This window comes from Dama dama, chromosome 4 (genome assembly GCF_033118175.1).
Source record: "Dama dama isolate Ldn47 chromosome 4, ASM3311817v1, whole genome shotgun sequence".
NCBI classification, from domain to species: domain Eukaryota; kingdom Metazoa; phylum Chordata; class Mammalia; order Artiodactyla; family Cervidae; genus Dama; species Dama dama.
In genome coordinates this window covers 63,431,970-63,455,971 of record NC_083684.1, presented here as the reverse complement: position 1 = coordinate 63,455,971, position 24,002 = coordinate 63,431,970, and the positions used below count along the sequence as shown (strand labels likewise).

Genomic DNA, 24,002 nt, shown 5'->3' with positions numbered 1-24,002 from the left:
CACGGGGCGCAGGCGCAGAGGAGGGCAGGGGGGTGGGGCGAGCGGTCAGGGAGGCGGAAGGTGAGTTCGGACCCGGCGGGTTGCCGCGGCGGGAAGATGGCGGAGCTGCGCGCGCTCGTGGCTGTCAAGAGGGTCATCGACTTCGCGGTGAAGGTGACCGGGCCCCCCCCCTCCCACCTCCCTGAACCCTGCGGTCGTGTACTTCCGGGGTCACGAGCGCCCACCGTATGAGGGTCTTCTGGTACCTCCCGTGTCTGCCGCTCTCCCAAACGTCAAAGTCACATCTGAGAGCGGAGATCACCGAACGGAGAGGTTCTGAGGTTCCTGTCAGAACCCGTCCTGGTTCATTTAAACCCAGCCCTTCTGGGGTCATGACCCCGTCCCCCTTCCGCCACTTCTATACTCAGTGTCTTGAGAACTGTGTGCGGGCCGAGTTACCGTCTCTGTTTCTTACCTGCTGCAAGAGCCGTGGCCTCTAACGCACGAAGAAACAGTCACAGAGAGCCCACTCGGCTGAGAAGGGGTTGAGCCGGGATTCCCAGCCAGGTCCCGCTGACTCCTTACCCCAGTTAGTGCCTTTGAACACGAGCCAGGATTTCACTCACTCAGCTGCGTTGTACACTCAGAGGACTGTTGGGCACAGGCAATGTGCTATAATGGAAGTCCTCTGGGAACCCAGAAGCTATCCAGCCCCAGGGCGAGCGAGGAGGCTCTAGCTCGGAAGGGGAAAGGTTTGCTAAAATGAAAACCAATCTGACAAGCTGATGGAAATGCTTACAGCCTCCACCAGACGGGGTGGAGGGCAGAGTCTCTGAGGACCGGGCTTGTCCCCAGAGAAGCTGGTCTGGACAGAGGTAAATCAGACAGACGCCTTCAGACAAAAGCCACTTTGTCTCAATAGTTGGCCTGAACCAGACTGAAGGCAGTGACTGTCCATCCACATTTGTCCCCACCTCCCTACCCCGGTCAGTACTCCGGAGTACACCTCGGTGTCCCCAGCATTGCCCAACACGGGGCCTGGAAGCCTGTCCCCGCATGAAAACTTCAGTGATTGTTGACAGCTCACGTTAAGTGGGTCCTTGCTATGCACTAGGGAGCGTTCTTAGTTCTTGACGGAGATGACTGATTCAGTCCTTTCATTACCATCTAGATATTACGAATCCCATTGGACAGGTGAGGACACAGGCCCATGGAGGTTCTGTTGGTGGTCGGATCACCCGGCGGGGCAGCAGCAGTCAGGATCAAAAGGCAGCCAGGGCTTCCTCTCATTTCCACTTGACACCCATTTGGCCTAATGAGAGCTTGGCACCATGTGACAAGGGAGTTGCCTCCACCATTTGGGGGGCAAGCTTGTTTTAGGATCCTGCGACCCAATTCTCCTGGAGTCCTCCCCACCCTGACTGTCCCTTTGGGCTCCCATAGCCTCCCTCAGCGCTAGTCCTAGTCCCTGGCCTGAGATGCCTGTCTCACCCATCAGATAGGCTCACATTTGACCCAGCTCTAGGTCTCAGCTTGGGCTTTCCTGGTGGCTCAGATGGTGAAGAATCTGCCTGCAGTGCTAGAGACCTAGGTTTGATCCCTGAGTTGGGAGGATCCCCTGGAGAAGGGAATGGCTACCCACTCCAGTATTCTTGCCTGGAGAATTCCATGGACAGAGGAGCCTGGCAGGCTACAGTCCATGGCGTTGCAAAGAATCGGACAAGACTGAGTGACTAATGTTTTCTTAGGTCCCAGCATTGCCCAGCACAGGACCTGACACATGGGTGTCTCTGGTGTTTGTGCTGAATGCAGAAGTGTGGATTCCTTCTTATGTGAATTCCTGTCCTTTTTCCGAAGTGTTGGCGCTGCCCGCCCCTCCCACAGTGCCCCAGGGTGTCTCACTGGATGTGTTTGTTAATGTCCCTTATTCAGAAAAAAAGTGATTCAAACAGTGCCAACTCCCTAAGCACCCGGCCAAACCTGGGGCACCACCCCAGCCTCCTTCCTTCACCTCCACAGCCTGTCATTTCTCAGCCGGGTGCCTTCTGCCCTCTCCATCTCTCTGCCCTGCTCCCTCTTCTCCAGCGGTTCAGGCTTCCTCTTCTACCAGAATGCTCAGTGTCGTCTCCTCCCCAGTTCCCCAGTCTCTCCTCTCCAGTTCATCCCTTCCCAGCCTCGGAGTTGGAGGGGGCTTCCTACCCCCAGGGCTGACCCTGTGCCCCCACCATCATCCCATTTTTCCCCAGCTCCCGGAGGACAAAGTCCCAGTCCCTCAGCCTGATGCTCAGGCCTCTGTGTGGTCCAGCCCTCACCCCCTGGCCTTCCATCACCCCTCTTTGGTTCCTATGCAGCTCCAAGCTGCTTAGACTTTCCTGACAGACCAGACTGCTGCTTGCCTTGGGCCTTTGCCCCTGCTGTGCCTTCTGCCTGGCTGCCTTTCCAGCTCCACCCTCCCACCTCTGCTTCTTATCCCTCCCTTGTCCTGCCTAGTTCGCATCTCATCGATCGCAATAGGGCTAAAGGATTCTATGACGTCACCACCTCCCGGAAGCCCCCCTCCCTCACCGCCTCATCCCTTTAGGCTATTCTGTGTCCTTGGGCCCTCCCGCAGCCCCTTGGGCTTGATCTCAGCCCTTCCCACACTGGATTAGTTAAGATCCTCTGTTTGCCCAGATGTCCACCCCCCCCTCCGCCCCCAGAATGACAGCTCTTTTTTGGGGGGGGCGGGGGGGGGGGGTGGATGTGCAAGGCCTGACCCAACTCTGTATTTCCAGCATCGCTTCCTCACTTCCGTCCAAACTCAACTCAGCATCACCTAGTCTCTGAGGCCTTCCGTAGTCACCTGCTTGGCCTCTGTGCCTCGGTTGCCCCCTCTAGCAAGTGGGGATGGCAGTGGCAGTAACCAGCCTCCTGGGCTCTTTGGATGGTTAAACGAGTTAAGGCTTATAAAGCCCTTGGAGGCTTGCCTGCCTGTTTCTGTTGAGGGTTAATTTGTTGCACCTTAAAGAGAAAGCCTGGAAGCTTCACTGAATCATCTCCCTCAGTTTATAAAAACATCTTTATTCAAAAAAAGAAGAAAAGACCATACTGAGTTTGCAGGCCAACCATTGTTTCCTGACTTAAGCAATTTAAGTAAGCAGTGTTTCTGAAGCCTGGAAACAACTCAAGCTTCAAAGGTCTTCCCTGGAGATGAGCTGGCACGGGTCCCCACTACCAGAGAGCTCACATCTCTTTCTCCCTGGGAGTCAGGAGTGCAGGGCTGGGCATCCTGCCAGGGCTGGAACAGGCTGGGGTGCTCCCTTGGCCCCTGCTGACTACCCCCAGTGAGGCCTTGTACTGATTAGGGGGGCCACTTTCCTGTTTTAAAGGGGAAGCGCCTATCTTGAATTTTGTTGTTTTTTTTTTTTTTTTTTTAATGAAAGAAAGGGCTTTGGTGTTTTAGTTTCCATGCTGTTTAGTAAGTGACTGATGAGCGGACAAGTGCCCTTGTGAGCAGGCTCTCATTTAGTCATCCGTCAAATACTTTTAATGCACCAACCATGTGCCAGGCACTATGCTAGGCCCAGGGGATATAGTCATGACCAAAATGCACATAAATTCCTGTCTTCGTGGAGTTGATTTTTGCTGGGGAGAAGACACATCTGACATATGTCCTGTGGCAGGGGGTTGGGCATTGTGACGGAAAGAGACAGAGAAAGATGAGACAGGGAGAGTTGAGAGGGTTGCAGTTTGAGGAAGATGGCCAGGGAAGGCAGAAGGAGGTGAGGGATGGAGCCAAGGGCCTATCTGGGGAAATCCTGTGTGATCCACCCAGTGGAGGTTCTAGTAGGAAAAAAACAAAACAAAACATGGACTTGGTGCATGGTGTTTGCTCCATGGCTTTTTCTGTAAAGTGAATTGATTAAGTGCTAGAGGCTGTGCCCTATTGTTGGTGTCAAGATGACTTTTCCAAAACTGGGATAGGGTTGTTCTTTTTCTCTTTCTCCCCCTCTGCCTTTTAATGTTACCAGTCCCTGAGGCACAGGCAGATGGGGAGACCCCCTCCCCAAATCCCACACTCCCATCTCAGTTCCGTCCTGTGGATGGGAGGAACAGCCACACCTCCCCCACCCCCAGGCCCAGAGAAGCCGGTGCAGGGACATAGTAAGAGAGAGAGTCCCAGTGTCCCGCCTGGGGCCATGCTGTCACGCGGGATCTGCTCTGTTCAAGGAAAAGAGAGAGGGAGGTCCTGAGCCAGGTTTATGTAGGCTCCCAAGCCAAGCTCCTCTGGGCATCTCTGTCTCAGGCTGCAGCCCAGCTCAGTGTCCCCCACTCTGCACCCACTGGAAACCCAAGAGTCCTGCTGGACCCTTCCCTCTCACCGCTCCCCCTCCCCTACCCTGGCACCCCGTCAGTTTCACCTCCAAAGACCTCCAGCCCATCCACTTCCCCATCACCACTGTCACGACTGTCCAAACCAGAGTCATGGCTGATTTCAGTGACCAACAGCCACCTAGTCCCCACTTAACGCTCTTGCCATTTTTCCAGTTTTCTCCACCAAGGATCCAGAATGACCTTGTGCAAACTTAAGTTGGATGCACTCACGTCTTTATGCTGTTCTTTGGATCAAGGCCCAGCTCCCCGGTGGGGCCTGCTAGGCCCTGGACAGTCATATTCCTTTCCTGTTGCTGCTGTAACTAGTTACTGTAAACTTGTGTGACTCCCAACAACCCAGATTCCTTCTCTTCCATTTCTGGAGGTCAGGTGTCTGCCATGAGTCTACTGGATTAAGTTCAAGGTGTCAGCAGGGCTGTGTGCCTTCCAGAGGCTCCAGGAGAGAATCTGTCTCTTGCCTTTGTGAGTGCCTGGAGGCCCCCTGCATCCCTTGGCTTGCGGCCCCTTTCTCTGTCTTCAGTCAGCAGCATAGCATTTTCAGTCTCTCTCCTGGACCCTGACACTCTCTCCCCTCCCTCTTTCACTTATAAGGAACCTGTGACTCGTTTGGGCCCACCTGGATCATCCCAGGTAACCTCCCTCTCTCAGAATCCTGAACGTAAGCACTTTTGTATAAGTCCCTTTTACCACGTAGGCAGCAGTCACATGCAGGTGACATGCAGGCAACAATCACAGGTTCCAAGGGTTAGGATGTGGACATCTTGAGAATCACACCGGTCCAGCCCTTGCCAGCCCCTGCAACAGCACACTGCATTCCCCTTGCCGTACCAGCTCCCTGGGACTCCTCAAACCCCAGGGCCTTTGCACATGCTCCCCCCACCCCTGACACTTTCCCACACACTTTACCTCCTCAATGCCAGTTCCCCTTCAGGTTCAGCTCAACTGCCACTGCCTCAGGGAATCCTCCCCTGATAGCCTCCAACATCAGACTGGGTGGGGCTCCCCTCATCCTGTCTCACAGCTCCCTGACTCCTCCAGGATTCGTCAGGTGGTACCAAAGGAGACTAGAATGCTTGGGGCCCAGGGCACTGCCAACTGACCACGTGACTGTGGGACAGTTACTTCCATTCGGGGGCTTCCCTGGTGGCTCAGGGTAGAGAATCCACCTGCCAAACAGGAGACACAGGTTCAATCCCTAGATCGGGAGGATCCCCTGGAGAAGGAAACAGCAACCCACTCCAGTATTCTTGCCTGGAGAATCCCACGGACAAAGGAGCCTGGCGGGCTACAGGCCATAGCGTCGCAAAGAGTTGGACAGGACCAAAGCGACTTAGCACGCACGCAGGTGGTCCCCATCCAGCCTGGGTGGGGCTTGATGTCTCAGCCCCTGCCTCCTCACCTGCTTCCCGCTGACCCTGCCCCTTCCCCTCCTGGCTGAGCAGATCCGGGTGAAGCCCGACAAGACGGGTGTGGTCACGGATGGCGTGAAGCATTCCATGAACCCCTTCTGTGAGATCGCCGTGGAGGAGGCCGTGCGGCTCAAGGAGAAGAAGCTTGTGAAGGAGATTATTGCCGTCAGCTGTGGGCCTGTCCAGTGCCAGGTGCTTGGGGGCCTGGGGACGGGTGGAGCCCCAAGTCCTGGGTCTGAGGGAGGAGGGGCTGGGGGTCTGGACCCCTGGGTCTGAGGGAGGAGGGGGCTGGGGGCTGGACCCCTGGGTCTGAGGGAGGAAGGGGCTGGGGGTCTGCACTCCTGGGTCCCCCACAGGCTAGAAGCCCAGTCAAGCCTCTTCTTTGCCTGACAGGAGACAATCCGCACTGCTCTGGCCATGGGTGCAGACCGGGGCATCCACGTGGAGGTGCCAGCTGCAGAAGCGAATCACCTGGGGCCCCTGCAGGTGGCTCGGGTCCTGGCCAAGCTGGCAGAGAAGGAGAAGGTGGACCTGGTGCTGCTGGGAAAGCAGGTAGGTGGCAGAATCATGATTCAAACTGACTGAGGCGAAAAAGCAAACTTACTAGTTCATGTAAGGAAGCTTCAGGCACAGCTTGATCCAGGTCCCATATGCTGTACACTCTGTAACTCTGTCTTGGCTTTACTCTCTGTAGCTGCAGGCTCACATCCCAGCAGCCTGAGAACCCCAGCAGAAAGACAGGAACCTCTATCCCAAGGACTCCAGCAGAACTTTCAGAGCTGACTCTTCATTGGTCCAGCTGGAGTCATGTGTCCATCCTTGAACTAATCACTGGCGTCGGAGATAAGGTGTTCCCACTGACCCAGATGCCATTCATGTGGTTCCTCTGTGCAATCAGAACCGGTGTGCCTAGAGCGACACCGCTGGAATATTTAGAGAAGGGGCAAAGACTTTGCATCAGGAATACCAGGGCCCCTTGTGTGCTCCTCAACAAGTGACTGCCTCTCTCGGGGCCTAAGTGAGGGGACAGGATCATTTTGGACCAGGAGTCAGCAAATTGGTCCATGGCCACCACTGATTTTATAAAGTTTTATTGAAATGCTACCACATTTGTTTATGTAGACACCTATTGTCTATGGCTGTTTGTGCTCTATAGGAGCAAAGCTGAGTGATCGTGAGAGAGTTTATATTTTCTACCTGGCCTGTTATAGAAACGTCTGCCAGCCTCCTTTCCAAAACAAAAGCCCAAATGGTTCCTGAGAAACCCCATTGTTGTACAATCTTCTCTCTTCTCCACTCAGGCCATCGATGATGACTGTAACCAGACAGGGCAGATGACAGCCGGATTTCTGGACTGGCCACAGGTGAGGCCAGAGTGGGGACCATCTGCTGAAGGCCTGGGGGTTCAGAACACAGCCACCCCATCTCTGCCCTCCTGGAGGGAGGCAGGTGTGAAGTTAGACGCCTGCTCCAGTGGGCAGAAGTGGGGTCGACAGGCAAGACTCCAGGCCTCCTCTGGGCCTTCACGTGCCCCTTCCCCATCCTGCTGCTCCTCAGCCACATCCAACTCAGCCCTGCCCCAGGGCCTTTGCACTTGGTGTTCCCTCAGCCTGGAACAGGGTTCTCTCAGATCGCCTCAGGGCTTTTCACTCACCTCCAGGTTTCTCCTCAGGTTTCACCTCTTCAGAGAGGCCTACCTTGCCCACCATCTATGAAATATGCTCCCTCTCCAACCCCATGAGTCCCATTCCCGCCTAATAGAAATGCAAATAACAGAAGTCATTTAAAATTTTTCACAGCCACATTCAAAAAGTAAAAGAGGCCAAATTTATTTCAATCTTATTTTATTTCACATAATATATCGAAAATATTATTTCAACATGTCACAGAGAAAAAATATTGGGTACTCTTGGTTTTTGGTATGAGGTTTTTGAAAATACAGTGTGTATTTTATATTTACAGATTATTTCAATTCAGATGCTCAGTTTCTATCAGAAATATTTAGATTCTTAAAACTTATTATTGAAAAAGTAGATTCACATGCCCAAGTTGTTCCAAACAGGCTTAAATAACCATTAAATATCCTTATTTTAAGCGGCATTATTGAGATAAAACTGACCTGTATAATAAACTGCACATATATAAAGTGTTCAGTTAAGTGAACTTTGATATGTGTTATATGTATATTCTACACCCGTGAAACCATCACCACAGTTATGGTAATGGATCTTGCTTATTGGTTTTAAAATTTAAATTAATGAAATAAAATGAAAAATTCCATCCACACCTCAGTGGAACTAACCACATTTCACGTGCTCAGAAGCCACATGTGACTAGTGGCCACTGTGTGTTTACTTGGTTACTGGTGGTCTTCACTGCAGGGTAAATGCCCCCAAAGTCAGAACCTTATCAGTTGTGTTCATGGTGTATCTCCAAGAGCAGGCTCATGGGACATTCCGGGTGAGACCTGAAAGATTTGTCCAGTGAATAAGTGACACAATAGAGAGAACAGATTGGTTAGACAGAGGGTGTGGGTCACATCTGGAAATGGTGATTCAGGACCAAAGGACCCAAGAGCCTTGGGCCAGGGGGTGGGTGCTATGTGAAGAAGGTGGGGCCCCAGAGGATGTTTTGAGGATCAAGGTACACATGAGGTACTGTTGTCAAGAGGTCTCAAAGGAGCTCTTGGGGACAGAAAGATGGGTAAATGAGACCATGACACGAGCCTTGAACCAGCCTGGACATATTTTTGAGCCTCTCTCTGCCTCAGTTTTCCTCATCTGTAAAGTGGGATAATAGCACTTACCTCGTAGAGTCCCTAAGACGATCTGATGACTTAATACATTTCAATCACTTGGAACAGTGTCCCATACTCAACACATGTTCGTTGTCATTAAGAAAGGGAGATCCAGTGGGTAGGTTTAGGATATTAGGAATTGTACCCTGGGTCCCAAGAAAGACACCCTGCCCTGGATTTTTGAGATCCCTCTCTGTGACTTCCTTAGTTAACCTCCCCTGTGTTCCCCCGCGCTGTCTCTCCCCAGGGCACATTCGCCTCCCAGGTGACACTGGAAGGGGACAAGATCAAAGTGGAGCGGGAGATTGATGGAGGCCTGGAGACTCTGCGCCTGAAGTTGCCTGCTGTGGTGACCGCTGACCTGCGGCTCAATGAGCCCCGCTATGCGACGTTGCCCAATATCATGGTGAGTACTTGGCAGAGGGGCCACTGGGGGGCTGGGAAGGGGTGGGTGCTTCAGGCCCCATGCCTTCCTGGTGGTCAGGTGGGAGGAGAGAAGACCCAAGGGACATCTCCAAAGGAAGGGGCCACCTGGTGAGTCTGGCTGACAGAGGGTTCACTGAATCATTTCTGCCAATAGTGAGAGTTCCGGGAGAGGGTGCTGTTTTGGTGAACAGGGCAGGTTTTCTGGTCACCTCAGCCAACACAAAGGATTCACTGGACAATAGGAAGGGTTACCCATCATTCCAACATATGGGAAAAGTTCATTGTGTAATCTTAGCCAATTAGATCATCTTGGTTCATCAGGGAGGGTTCCGCTGGTAATCATTACCAACAGGAAAGAATCATTTAGGCCATCGTGACTAACTAGGAAGAGTTCATGGGATCTCTTGGCAAACATGATGAGTTCACTGTTCATCTAGATTCTAGAATGGGTTCATTCTGTCATCTCAGCCAATAGGAAGAGTTCTGTGTATCATCTCAGCCAATAGGGAGGGTTTAGTGTGTTATCTCAGCCAATAGGAAGAACATCGTGGGCCATGTCAGCCAATAGGGTGCGGTCAATGCAGCATCTCAGCCAATAGGGAGAGTTCATTGTGTTTTCTCAGCCAAACTGGAGAATTTAGCATGTCATTTCAAGTAATAGGGAGCATTCAGTTTGTCATCTATCCAACAAGGAAGGTTCATTGAGTCATCATAGCCAATAGGTGAATTCAGTGAGTTATCTCAGCCAATAGGAAGGTATTATTAATGTGTCATCCCAGCCAATAGGGAGGGTTCAGTGAATCATCTCAGCCAATAGGATTTTAATGTGTCATCCCAGCCAATAGGGAGTTTTTAGTGGGTCATTTCATCTAACAGGGAGGGTTCACTGAGTCATCTCAGCCAGCAAGGAGAGTGCAATTGGTCATCTTGGCCAAAGGTCCATTGAGTTATTATTGCCAGAGGATGACTTTTCCAGCCCTTTCCAGCCTTCCTACGGTGGTTGACTAAAGGGGGACTTCCACAATAGGAGTGCTCCCCAGGGCATCCCAGCCAGCAGGAATTGTCCACACCAAGTGTGGCCCTGTGCCCTGGCCAGTGGGCAGATCCAGAAGGGTTCGGCCAGTGAGAGTGGTTCTGCAGGTGTGGCACCCATGGAAAGGGGCCGCAAGAGGGTGGGCAGGGGCTGGGGCAGCCCTGTGAAACCGTGGCCTCCCGAGTGCAGAAAGCCAAGAAGAAGAAGATCGAGGTGATCAAGGCAGGGGACCTGGGCGTGGACCTGACCTCCAAGATCTCCGTGATTAGCGTGGAAGACCCACCCCAGCGCACGGCCGGCGTCAAGGTGGAGACCACAGAGGACCTGGTGGCCAAACTGAAGGAGATTGGGCACATCTGAGCCCCTTCCCTGAAACCCAGCAATAAAACCATGACTCTTCCTACGTCTGTCTCTATTAACTCATTCCCCAGGAATCCATTCATTCATTCAGTGAACATTTACTCAAGTCTCCCATGTGCCAGGTCCTGTGCTGGGCGACACTGGGGACCCAGGTGAGTCATATCAGGTCCTTGCCTGTGAGAAACTTTCGTGTTGAAGGAGGGACAGACATGGGTGCCTGGCCTTTGCTGAGACTTGGGACACAAGAGGGAATGAGGCTGGAAGCTCTGGTCCTGAGTGGGCAGACAGATAAGCAGCAGATAATCCAAACCTAGGGTGGGGATGAAGCGCTGCATCCTGGAGTCAGAGACAGTGATTTTAGAGCCTCACTCTCATACTTAACAGTTGTGAGATTTTGAGTGAGTTCCTTCCTGTCTCTGATGTTCAGTTTCCTCATGTGGACGATCGAAACACGAAGAGCTTGGTATGGTGGTTAAGGGCCTGGTTAACCCAGGTTCAGCTCCCAGCCTGGCCAGTCCCTGGCCCTGGGAGAACCTTTGGCAGGCTCCTATTCTCTGAGCCTGAGCTTCTTGCTCCATCAAGTGGAGTCAGTAATGATACCTGTTTTCTGCTTGTTTGTCACGGCATAAGATGCATGCTAAGTCACTTCAGTATTGTCTGACTCTTTGCAACCCCATGGACTGTAGCCTGCCAGGCTCCTCTGTCCATGGGATTTCCCAGGCAAGAATACTAGAGTGGGTTACCATGCCCTCCTCCAGGGGATCTCGACCCAGGGATTGAACCCAGGTCTCCTGCATTGCAGGCAGATTCTTTGCCACTGAGACACCAGGGAAACCCATCACAGCGTAACAAACCTCTCTAAAACTTGATGGCATAATTAGTTTTACCTACAATTACTTTGCTCGTAAATCTGAAGTTTGGGCAGGGTTTGGCAGGGACAGCTTGCCTCTTCTCCACACAGCATCTCTTTGGATGGCTCTAATGGGAAGTCCAAGATGCCCCAGTCACATGCCTGGCAAGCTGGCTGGGGCTGTTGACTTGAGCTGGCTGTTGGCCAGGGGCCATGATACCTCTCCATGGGGGTGATTGAGCTTCTTCTCAGCATGGCAGCTGGCTCCAAAGAGGGAGTGCCCCACAGTACAGACAGTGGGCAGTGCCAGTCTCTCAAGGCCTAGATACAGAAACACGCAGGGCCGCTTGCGCTGTACCCTCTTGTCCAACAGTCCCAGAGCCCACCCAGATCCAAGGAAACGGGGCATAGGCCCTATTTCCTAATAGAAGAAGTGTGGCATTTGTTGCCATTTTAAAGCTACAAAACCTACCCCATGGGATTTTGAAGGGTTAATTACAATAGCACCTTCAGAACCATACCTGACGTGCAGAAAATGCTCACTCTGTATTATGACCATTATTATCATTAGCATAGGGTGGTGGGGGAAGCTCTCAGGAGGAGTGAGCAGCCTGACCGTCACAGACTAAGCTCTTCCCCCTGCCTGGGCATCCTCCAGCAGGTCCCTTGACATCTCCGAGCCACAGTATCCTGGTTCGTAAACATTCAGTTCATAGAGCGTTTAGAAGGGGCTCTGGCCGATAATGCCTGAGAAGCATTTTGCATGGTACCCGACCCATGATAAGTGGGTAATTATTATTTTGGTTCCTAATAAGGTGAGACTTGAAGGACAAGTTGTGGTTTAGCTAGGTGGGAGGGGGTGGGGGAGTGAGCCAGAACATTCCAGGCAGAGGAAACTGTCCGGGCCAAGGCTGGGAGGGAGAGATGGGCTGAAGAATGGTGAGGTGTTCAAAGAGTAAGTGCTGGAGGGGAAAAGGAGTGGGTGGCTCTGAGTGATGCAGGACCTGGATGTTCAGATGAGGAACTTGGTTGTCTTCCCAGGGCAGGTGCTGGGGAGCCATGGGAGGGCTGTGAGGGTTGGCTGGGGTGGGAGCAGCTCTGGGGTTAGAAAGACTTGAGGACCATCTGGGGATCCACAGGCTGGAGGGAGGCTAGGCAAGGGGGCAGAGGAAGTCAGGGCCTTCCTGACTGTGCTGGGGTCATGCCAATAGAAAGAGAAGAAGGGATGGAGCAGAGAGATTCAGGGGACCAAGGGGGTGGTATGGGATCTGGAGATTGACAGAAGTGAGGGCAAGAAGGCCGGAGGAAGGCTTCCAGCATCCCTCTAGAAGGTGGAGCTGATTGGAGATGGAGAATCCTGGAGGGTGGGGTTAGAGGAAAGATCCTAAGTTTAGTGGGACAGAGGGTGTGTGAAGGTCTAGGGGTCAAGGAGACACAGTTCTGGGTCTCAGGAGATTTGATTGGGTGGAAGACAGCCACTCAAAACGCCCCTGAGGGCAAAAAGGGACGATGGAGAGCAGAGGAGGAGCAGGATCAGACGAGTATTTGAGGCCTGGCAGGACAGAGTGGACCAGAGGCCAGGAGGCTGCAGAGGAAGAAGACCACAGCCATTAAGCGGGGGTGGGGGTGGGGCATCTCTGAAAGGGTGTCTCACCCTCCTCCAGGCAGTCTTCCTGGCTTCGCCTCCCCTGCCCCTCTCCACAAGCTTGGTTCCAGCTGGGACTAAGTTTCCAGCTGGGACTCCACTCTCACCATCTTCCCTGCCCCCCCTCCCCAGGCAAGTGGGGAGTGCAGGGGTCAGGTTAGGCACCCGCCCCAAGATCGGACCAGCTGATGAGGACAAATAGGGTGGGGTTGGTGGCTCAGCCACCAGATCCGGGTGGGGGATGCTGGCACCTCCCACTACATCTTTCTTTCTTCCCCGCCCAGGAAGCTACCAGTCCTGTCAGACTTGTCCAGCCCTGGAGGGATCAGTGCAGGCCCTAGGTCTTGCTCCAGTATCCTCGCAGGTGCGGCCAGCATCATGGACACCTCACGGGCTCTGCCACTCCTCCTGCTCCTGGGTAAGCCCCCGACTCAGCCGGTTCCCCACCTGCTCCCTTTTCTGCAGCCCAGCAACACCCTCCCCTCCTCTCCTTTGCAGCCTCCGGAGTAGAGGTCCTCGCCTTCCAAGCCTCTTCTGAAATTCAGAGAACCAGTCTCTCTTCGGACCCAGAAAGCTCTTCCCAGGGCCCGGGTGCGAAAGTTCCCTCCACCCATCCCCCCAGCTGGAAATTCCCAGATCAGACGGCAGGCTCAAAAGTCTCCACCCCGCTTTCCAAATGGTCTCCCAAGGGGCTAAATTTGAACAGTTCCTTCGGGTCCAATATTTCTGCTGAGAGCAAAAATCTGAATCTGGAACCCTTCTCTGGAATGCCCAGTTCCAGTGTGTCTCCTGACACCTTGGGTTCACAAGTTGCAGCCCCAAGCTGGGAGCCTTCCTTGTCTGTTAGGACCCCAGCTTCCAGCATTTCTGCTCACGTCCCCGATACTAAAGTCTCTGTGGAGGCCTCAGCTTCAAAATACTCCCCTAAGGATGGGGATCTTGAGTTCTCTGCCCAGAGCCTGGGTTCCAAAGTGTCCTCAGAGGCCCATGCGGGGACAAGCTTCCCCCTGCAGGCGGGAGAGCCTCTTGCAGTCATGGTGGGGACCACCATCCAACTCCGGCTGGTTCCAGTCCCCAGCCCTGGCCCCCCACCCACTCTGGTAGTTTGGCGCCGAGGTTCCAAGGTGTTAGCAGCGGGGGGCCTGGGGCCAGGGGCCCCTCTGACTAGCCTGGACCCCGCTTACCAAGACCGCCTACAATTTGACCAGACTCAAGGGCGCCTGGAGCTCACCTCTGCTCAGCTGAAAGATGCTGGGGTCTACACAGCAGAGGTCATCCGGGCCGGGGTCCCCCGGCAGATCCGGGAGTTCACGGTGGGTGTGTATGGTAAGTGGGCTCTGAGGTTCGGAGAACTGACCGCAGGGCCTGCTGGGGGCAGGTTGCTGCTGTTCTGCAGATGTGTCCTGCCCAAGAGCTCACAGACAAGGGAGAGGACTCCTGGGTCGGGAAGAGGCAGAAGAGGAGCTGGGGGTCAAGGCTGATGCTTGAGGGAAGTTGGACCTGGGGACCAAAATTCCTGGGGGCACTGGCTCCTGAGTCCCAGAGAGGAGAGAGTTGGGGACTCAGTCTGTGAGAAAGGATTCTTGGGGCTAAGAGGAGGGCTAAGACCGAGACTCAGCTGGGCCAGGTCCTGGGTGTGAGGTGGCAGGGACTGGGTCTCAGACCTAAGGGCCGCAGGGACTGAGAGCCTAGTCCTGAGCCCGTGCCCCCTCCCCCAGAGCCCGTGCCCGAGCTGTCCATGCAGCCCGAGGCTCTGGAGACCCAGGAGGGAGCAGCGGAGCTCCGGCTGCGCTGCATGGGGTGGGGGCCGGGTCACGGGGAGCTGAGCTGGACGCGGGACGGACGCGCCCTGGATATAGTGGAGTCTGCGGGAGCCGAGCCACCGCGGATCCGCGCAGAGGGCGACCAGCTTCTCATCGCGCGTCCAATGCGCAGCGACCACGCCCGGTACACCTGCCGCGTCCACAGCCCCTTCGGCCACTCGGAGGCCTCGGCCAACGTCAGTGTTTTCTGTGAGTGGGGGGACGCCTCGGGTTGGGGACACGGATCTGAGGGCTCAGGCTCCTGGAGTCGCTAGGGAGGATGTCCAGCCTTTGGAAATCCTGGGGCGGCCCCAGATGACCCCGACCTTCGCGGTTTCAACCCCCTTCCTCTGCCTAGATGGCCCGGATCTGCCGGTCATCACTGTCTCCTCGAACCGCGATGCCAGTCCCGCCCTGTATGTCACCGCGGGCAGCAACGTGACCCTGAGCTGCACCGCCGCCTCGCGGCCACCGGCCGACATCACCTGGAGTCTGGCCGACCCCGCCGAGGCCGCCGTGCCCGCTGGCCCGCACCTCCTGCTGCCCGCGGTCCGGCCCGGCCACGCCGGCGCCTACGCCTGTATTGCCACGAACCCGCGCACCAGCAGCCGCCGGCGCTCTCTGCTTAACCTCACGGTGGCTGGTGAGCGCTGCATGGCAGGATACAGGGGCGGGGCCATCTAGGAGGGGCGGGGATGCCCGGGAGAAGGGGCGGTACCAGCGAGCGGCTGGGACTCCTGGAGGGGGCGGGGCCAGCGGGGAGGGGCGGAGATCTCTGTAGAGGAACAGGGATGCCCAGGAGAAGGCGAGGAGCAAGGATGGCCAGTGGCTGTCCATTTAGCCCCGGAGTTGCCAGAAAGCGAGAGGGGTTTGCACGAGAATGGGCGGGGTCAGTGCCTACAGGGCGGGGTCAGGTGAAGAAGAGGAGTGAAGGGGCTGGGGAGAGGGGGGAACGGGAACAGAGCCGACTGACCCCTTGATCTCTCTCTTTCCTCCACAGATCTGCCCCCCGGGTCCCCTCAGTGCTCCGTCGAAGGGGGTCCTGGGGATCGCAGCCTCCGCTTCCGCTGCTCGTGGCCAGGCGGGGTCCCTGCCGCCTCCCTGAAGTTCCAGGGTCTCCCCGAAGGCGTCCGGGAGGGACTGGCGTCCTCTGTGCTCCAGGCAGTGGTCCCCGCCCACCCCCGGCTCAGCGGCGTGCCCGTCACCTGCCTTGCTCGCCACCTGATGACCACGCGCACGTGCACTGTCACCCCGGGTGAGAGCCCGTGGGATTTCCTTACTGTTTCCCCCGAGGAGGAGGGGCTACTGCTTTGCTCCTTTAGGACCCGAGGAAGGGGGATTTCCTGTTTTTAACCCTACAGATGTTTGGAGGTTTTCTCTATAACTCAGGCAGGGGCCGGTCCAAAATTTCTTTCCTGGACCTACCAAGAGAACTGACACGTTCCCAGAATCTTCCTCTTGTGGCTAAGGTGCCCTATTAGATTCACCAAAGGGCACAGGAGGCCTTCTTTGACTTTCTTGCTCGGGTTTCTTCCGCCTGCAGAGGCCCCCCGAGAGGTCCTGCTTCATCCGATCGTGGAGGAGACACAGTCTGGGGAGGCAGAGGTAGCGCTGCTGGTGTCTGGCTGTCCCCCACCTTCCCGAGCATCCTGGGCCCGGGAAGGGCGGCCCCTAGCCCCAGGAGGCGGGGGACGCCTGCGGCTCACCGAGGATGGGCGGAGACTTCTCATCGGCAACTTCAGCCTGGACAGGGACCTGGGAAATTACTCCGTGCTGTGCAGTGGGGCGCTGGGTGCTGGGGGCGACAAGGTCACCCTCACTGGTGAGTCCCATTTTCTCCCAGAACCTCTCTTCTCCCAAACCCAGGAGACTGGGATTCCAGCCAGTTCCTCCCTCACACCTAGGGCTCCAGACCTCCAGCCCCTCCTCCCTTAGACACAGAGATCTTGGTCCTGGGCCTCCTCCAACCCCAGACCCTAGGACTCCCACCCCCCAGATCCCTGATCTCTCACGGAATCCTGGACCCCAGTCAGTTCTTCCAGGGAACGCTCAGACCCTTGCTCCCTCAGACCCAAGAGTCCAGGCCCCCAGTCTCTTCCTTTCTTAGATCCAGGAGTTGGGGTCTCCAGACCCTCTGCTTCTAGGACTTAGGAGTCCAGGTCCGTGACCCTGTTCCTTTCCCTCTTGAACCAGTGAATCCAGTTTCCACCTTGACCCCCCGTTCCACCTCCCCCACCCCCCAGGACCATCCATCTCCTCGTGGAGGCTGCAGAGAACCCGGGATGCAGTGGTGCTGACTTGGGATGTGGAACGCGGGGCCCTGATCAGCCGTTTCCGGATCCAGGCACAGGTGGAGGGCCCTGAGCCCGGCAGAGCCATTGCCTCCAAGGACTGGGTCTCCTTGCTCATCCTGGGGCCTCGGGAGCGGTCAGCTGTGGTGCCCCTCCCTCTTCAGAACCCTAGGACCTGGGTCTTTCGTATCCTGCCCACCCTGGGAGGCCAGCCAGGGACGCCCTCCCAAAGCCAGGTCTACCAGGCTGGTGAGTTGGAGCCTTTCTCCTGGACTTCCTCCTCTCAAGTCTCTTTAGTTGGATCTTCCTTCTTTCTCTGCGTTAGTTTCCTGGGGTTGCCGTAATTAGATGCCTTGAACTGTGTGGCTGGAAACAGCAGAAATGTATTCTCTGCCAACTCTGGAAGCCAGGAGTCTGTGCAGGGTCACGCTGCCTCTGAGATTGTTGAGTTTTTTTTTTTTTTTTTTTTCCTGTACTGTGTGTTCCTTGTGGTGCATGGGCTTCTCTTGTGGAACCTGGGCTCTAGAGCATGTGTGCTTTTCTTTAGTTGTGACCCACGGGGCTTAGCTGCCTGTGGCATGTCCCCTGACCAGGGACTGAACCGTGTGTCCCGTCTGAATAAGGCAGATTCTTTTTTTAAATTAATTTTTAAATTTTTACTGCACTGGGGCTTCATGGCAGCCCACAGGCTTAGTTGTCCCAAAGCACATTGTATCTTAGTTCCCCAGTGAGGGAGCGAACCCACATCCCCTGCATTGGAAGGTGAATTCTTAACCTCAGGACCCCAGGGAAGTCCCTGCCTCTGAGATTCTGGGAAGAATCCTCGCTTGCCTCCTTCTAGTTTCTGATAAAGCAAAAGTGAAAGTCGCTCAGTCATGTCTGACTCTTTGCGACCCCATGGACTATATAGTCCATGGATTTCTCCAGGCCAGAATACTGCAGTGGGTAGCTGTTCCCTTCTCCAGGGGATCTTCCCAACCCAGGGATCAAACCCAGGTCTCCTGTATTGCAGGCGGATTCTTTACCAGCTGAGCCACCAGGGCAGCCCTCTATCTTCTGATAGTGACCGTCAGTCCTTGGCATTACTCCAGCCTTTGCTTCCAGCCTCCCACAGTCTCCCCCTCCTCCCTATATGTGTCTCTGTCTTCCTGTAAGGACACAAGTCATATCCAATGCGCACCCACACTCATGATCTCATCTGGACTTGATTGGTTGAATTGTGCCTCCCCATGCAAAAGATACAGTAGCCCCTTTTTCCTCGGTTTTGATTTCTGAGGTTTCAGTTACCAGGGGTCAGCTGTGGTCTGAAAATATTCAATGGAAAATCTCAGAAATAAACGATTCATAAGTTTTAAATTGCATGCCTGAGTAGCATGGTGAGATCTCATGCTGTCCACTCCATCTCGCCTGGGAAGTGAGTCATCTCTCTGTTCAGCATATCCTGTCTGTTAGTTACTTTGAAACTGTCTCGGTTGTCAGATCAACTGTCATAGTATGTCAGGGCTTGTGTTCAAGAAACGCTTATTTCACTTATTAATGACCCCAAAGGGCCAGAGTAGTGATGCTGGGAAAATGTAGATCCGTAGGTTTTGATGCTATCCATGACTTCAGGCATCCACTGGGGGCCTTGGAATGTATCCCCTGCAGATAAAGTGGCAGGGGGACCTACTGTATTCTGACATCCTGACCATCAATATGTGTGAATGTGACCTTATTTGGAAATGAAGTCTTTGCGTATCATCTTGATTACATTTGCAAAGACTGTATTTCCAAGTAAAGTCACATTCACACGTATACTGTATCTTTTGCAGGAGGAGACAATTAGTAACACTCTCCAACTTCCTTTTAAAATTTTTTATGTATTTAGTTAGCTGCATTGGTCTTAGTTTCGACACACAGGATCTTCATCGTGTTAGGCAGGATCTTTCATAGCAGTGCACAGACTCTCTAGCTGTGAAGCGCGCAGGTTTCAGTAGTTGCGAATACTCCCAGCTTCTAAAGTATTGGATGCGTCCATCCTTAGCTCTCTTCTCCACCTATATTTCTCACCAGTGTGGCCTTTCCATTCTCACTGACTAAATATCATCAATACTCGGATGACTCTCAAATGTCTGATCTCCAGCCCAGACCGCTGAACTCCAGACTTGAAAAGCCACCTCCCAACTTGACATCTTCACTTTGAATGTCCATCTGACATTTCAGACTTTACATGTCCAAAACAGACCTCTTGATGTTTCCCCAAACTATACCCTGCCCACTACCCTCCTGTCAACTCTCCAGTCTTCCTATCCTGGAAAATGGCACCACCCACATGCTGACATCACCTCTAACATCCCAAATATCTCAAGAGTCCCATCATTTCCTTCCGAAATGCTTTTTTTTTTTTTTTTTTAGTTTTAAGTTTTTGAGGGTCTTCCCTGGTGGTCCAGTGGCTAAGGCTCCATGCTCCCAATGCAGGGGGCCTGGGGTTCGATCCCTGGTCAGGGAAGTAGATCCCACATGCTGCAACTAAGACCCAACACAGTCAAAGAAATAAATAAAAACAAATATTATTTTAAATAAATAAATAAATTTTTAATTTTTCAAACTATGAAAGTATGATAATACATTTACAGGAGACTTGGAAAATACAGAACAAAGTTACACATAGTTCAACTATATATTGCAGTTATTTTTTAAGTAGATAAGATATTTAGCTAGAGTTTCAATATCACACTCAAAAATTAATAGAATGTGTAGACAGAAAAGTAGAAGAATATAGCAGATCTGAAGAGCACTATGAGCCAATCCAACATAATTAAAATTTACAGAATTTTCACACAAGAGCAGGGTACAAGTTCTGTTCCAAAATGCTTTCTTAATCATCTACTTCTTTCCATCTTCACTTCTACGCTCTGGTCAGACACCACAGTCCTCTCTTGCTTTGACTGCAGTAGCCATTTTCCTGGTCTCTTTATGCCCCCTCTTGCCCTTCTACAGTCCATCCTCCACGTAGAAGCCAAAGTTATGCAAAGCAGACCACGTTGCTGCTGCCTTGCTTAAAAGCCTTTCATGCCCAGGCTCTGGCCCTTCTTAATCCCTCTAACCTCAACCCTTACCTCTTCCACCTTCATTCCATATCCTCCACCCACCCTGGCCTTCATTGAACACAGAAAACTCTTTCCTGCTTCTGAGTCTTTGCATGTTCTGTTCCCTCTGCTGGGAACACCCTTGTCCCCCTGTTTAGCATGCCTGGCTCCCCATTCCCCAGGTCTCTGTTCAAATGTTACTTCCTCAAGGCCCTTCCCTCACCAACTTTTCTAAATGTCACCTTCCCTTCCATTATTTCTATCATTTGTTGTTGTTCAGTGGCTAAGTCGTGTCTGACGCAACAGCATGGACTGCAGCATGCCAGACTCCCGTCCTTCACTATCCCCAGGAGTTTGCTCAAGTTCATGTCCACTGTATTGGTTGATGCCATCCATCCATCTCATCCTCTGCCACCCCATTCTTTTGCCTTAAATCTTTTCCAGCATCAGGGTCTTTCCTGAAGAGTAGGCTCTTTGCATCAGGTGGCCACAGTATTAGCACTGCAGCTTCAGCAGCAGTCCTTCCAATGAATATTCAGGGTTGGTTTCCTTTAGGATTGACTGGTTTGATCTCCTTGAAGTGCAAGGGACTCTCAAGAGTCTTCTCTAGCACAATTTAGAAGCATCAATCCTTTGGCACTCAGCCTTCTTTCTGGTCCAACTCTCACATCTGTACATGACTACTAGAAAAACCATAGCTTTGACTATAGGGACCTTTGCCAGCAAAGTGATGTGTCTGCTTTTGCTCCTGAAAGCAGAGACATCAAAAGCAAATTTCCATCATAGCACATTTATTTTTTCTTCTGAACACAATCTGTAATTATGTTATCTATTTGCACATTCATTTCTGATTTCCTTCCTAATATTAATATTAACCCATAGGACAGCAGGTATCTTGGTTTGCTCACCAATGGATCTTCACCACCTGACAGAATGCCAGCCACATCACAGTCATTCAGGAAACATTTAATGAACTGAGGGTGTGGGGGTCTCAGATTCCTGGGTTCTGATGAGCAGAGGGTTGAGGTAGAAGGCTCAGGAAACAGGTCCAGCTTTGGTTCCTGTTCTCCTTATTCCCTTTCTCTTGGTTTCTTCCAGGTTCCACCCTGGGCCCCGGGGCCATCACTGGCATCGTTCTGGGGTCCCTACTAGGCCTGGCAGTCCTGGCAGCTCTTCTCCTCTTGTGCATCTGCTGTCTGTGCCGCTTTCGAAGTAAGTGGGGAACCCACCCCTGGAAAGAGTCCCACTGGTTCAGCCTCTGAACCAATCAGCAGTTACCTCATCCAGTCCACGTTCCACCCAGCTTCCTTTGCCATTGACTGAATGGGCATGTGGGTACAGTCAATCAAGTGTTCCTATTTCTCTTCCTCATTCCTTTCCCAGGAGAGGCCTGTAAGAAAAAGAAGCAACCCTGCACGTGGACCCCTGTAGCCCCCCAACCGGAAAAGAAGGTGCAGAGCGTGACCCCAGTGCAGACCCCACAGCCTCTGCCCCTCAAAGTACCGCTGGAGAACCCTAGCCCAATCAGGGCTCACCCAGTGAGTATGGGTGCTCCAGGGTCCTGGAATGGGGGTGGAAATTTTTGTGTTTTAGTCAGGCAGAGGAGATAGTCAGAATTCTCTTCCTCCAGCTTTTTTTGTTGGTTCAGAAAGTTGATAGATTTTCCCCCTCTTTTTTTTTTTTTTTTGATACATAGAAGCTGGACAGGACTTTCCATCCATCTATATATATATATATATATATATATATATATATATGCATGAAATTCCAATTTCTCCAAAACGCCGTCATTCATTTCCATAAAAATTGGGAAAACTTCCATTTTCTCTCTGAAGTGGGACAGAACATCTCTTCCCCATAAAATTTGAATTGTTGTATGCCTTATCTCTCCCAAGGGTGACTAGACCTTTTTTCCCCCTTGCAAATGGAGGGAACTCAGTTAATTTTGGAATGGTGCCAGCTAGCGCTAGGAAAGGGTGAGTTATGGTCACATCCAGGGTAACTCTTGTGTTCATCCCCTGTCCCTCTTCTCTCTTCTAGGCCACCAGCATGCCTCCAGGTGGGGGCCCCAAAACCATTCGGGCGGCCACACAGGTGTGAGCAGAGATGTGACTTGCTCTGTGCAGGACTTCGGGGGCGGGACTTCCTATTTCGCCTCCTATTTCGCCTTCGGACTTCCTGTCCCGCTGTGATTGACGGTTGGACCTGGAAAGTGGAACTTCCCGTCTCCCTCTCTCAGCGCCCAAGAAGACTCTCCCTGTATTTATTCAACTAAGGAGATGGGACTCCAGGGCTGGGAGAGACTCCTGCTAACCGAACAGTGTGGTTTGTACAGCCTTCAAGTGGGCAAGGGTCTGTGGCGGTGGGCAGGGCGTGCTGCGGCTGGGAGCTGGAGAGGGTGCCCTGCCTCATTCTCTGGAAAGGTCTTCCTATATCGATGTTTGCCTCCTCCAGGCTACGCCCCATCCAGCTCCCAGAATCTTCATCTTAAATCAGATCACATACCTCTTCTCTTTAAGCCCTTCTAGAGCTGCCCATTGCCCTTCAGATATTGTTCAAGCTCCTCATTGTGACCTTTGAAGCCTTGTGGTTTGGCCTCTGTTGGCCTCTCTATCCTCTCCTTACAGAAATTTCACCCCTGCTTTTCTTCATCATACTTTAGTTTGCCTCCAGGCTTTGCTTCTAGAGTTTACTGCACCTAGAGCAGGATTCTTTGCTCTGCATCATTAATATTTCGATTGTAAAGGGAACTATTACCATCTTAGAGGACCCTTCTCTAACCCATGACCCTAACTTGCCTTGGCTATGAATTGGGTCCTAGAGGCTCTGAACCTCCTGCTTCTTGTATGTAAATATGTAATTACTTGTTTAACCTCCGACTTCCTTTCTAAACTGAGAGTTCCACAAAGGTAGAGACTGTGTCGTTATCAGCAGCACTTAACACAGAGTTTGGCACAAAAACATCCATAAGTATTTGTCATCTGATCAAATGTCTGGGGCCAATGAAGTTCAGGGCTTGCTGCTACTCTCCCCAGCAGGATGACTTCTTTTTCCAATTGAGTTTCTCACTGGAAATGTAAGGAATGCTTCAGTGAAGATTATTTTGGCTATAAGTAATAAATGATGGCAAAAATATGGAGGTAGGTAGTTTCAGTGATAAGTAGTTTCTTCAGTACTACTTCAGTACTACTTCAGTAGTAAGTAGTTTCAACAACTTAGTGATACCATCAAGTATCTGGATTCTTTGTGTCCTTCTGCTTTGCCACCTTCAGTTGGTTGGCATATTGTCTCAAGTTACAAGATGGCTGCTGCAGCTCCAGGCATCACATCTTCACACAACTGTACCTAATGACAAAAGGGAGCAGGGTTCCTTTCCTCACATGAATGAGGGAAAATTTTCCTGGAAGCCTGATAGCAAACTTCCCTTAAGTCTCATTGACCAAAAGCTGGCTATATCACTGTGATGGAGGCTGGGAAACAAAATATCTCAGTCTGTGTCATGGAAGGTGGGCAGAAATGAAAGTGTAAACAAATAATTAAAGCATAGGCAACTGTCTATCTCGGGAGGAAAGGATGTGAGCCGTTCTGGCTAAATTTGGGTGTGAAAGAGGCCTTTGGAAAACAGAGACCTTGGATCTTTTTAGAAAGGTGATGGCTGGAGTCTCTGGAACCTCTACATCTCATCTGTCAGTGAGAATTTTCATTTCTTTTGTAATCACTAGAAATTGAAAACCTAACATGAGTTGGTTTAAACATACATGGAACTTTATTGCTTATGTAAGTGAAGGTAGGCATCAGGTAAGTTTTGATCCAGTTGCTCAAATGATGTCATCATGGACTTAGTTTCTCTAGACTTTCCACTCTGCATTCCATGGTGTTTCTATCACTCAGGCTCCATGTATTGTCTTCCCCACCAGTGCTCTCCCCATAGACCCAAGATCTCTCCATGCGATGGAGAATAGACATCC

General features: G+C 52.5%; 2 protein-coding genes across 2 annotated transcripts; both read left to right on the top strand.

Moving 5' to 3' along the window:
* The first annotated feature begins 28 nt into the window (after positions 1-28).
* ETFB (electron transfer flavoprotein subunit beta) lies at positions 29-10,421 on the top strand. The gene is made up of 6 exons (XM_061139992.1): positions 29-153; positions 5,796-5,954; positions 6,156-6,314; positions 7,064-7,126; positions 8,807-8,965; positions 10,208-10,421. Exons 1-6 carry the CDS (start codon positions 97-99, stop codon positions 10,376-10,378), a joined length of 768 nt encoding a protein of 255 aa, XP_060995975.1. The 5' UTR covers positions 29-96; the 3' UTR covers positions 10,379-10,421.
* VSIG10L (V-set and immunoglobulin domain containing 10 like) lies at positions 10,398-23,791 on the top strand. The gene is made up of 11 exons (XM_061139990.1): positions 10,398-10,530; positions 13,158-13,291; positions 13,372-14,199; positions 14,592-14,885; positions 15,034-15,318; positions 15,676-15,930; positions 16,219-16,497; positions 16,919-17,215; positions 21,133-21,246; positions 21,418-21,572; positions 22,075-23,791. The coding sequence occupies exons 1-11, from the start codon at positions 10,409-10,411 to the stop codon at positions 22,132-22,134; spliced, it is 2,823 nt and encodes a 940-aa protein (XP_060995973.1). The 5' UTR covers positions 10,398-10,408; the 3' UTR covers positions 22,135-23,791.
* The last annotated feature ends 211 nt before the right edge of the window (positions 23,792-24,002 follow it).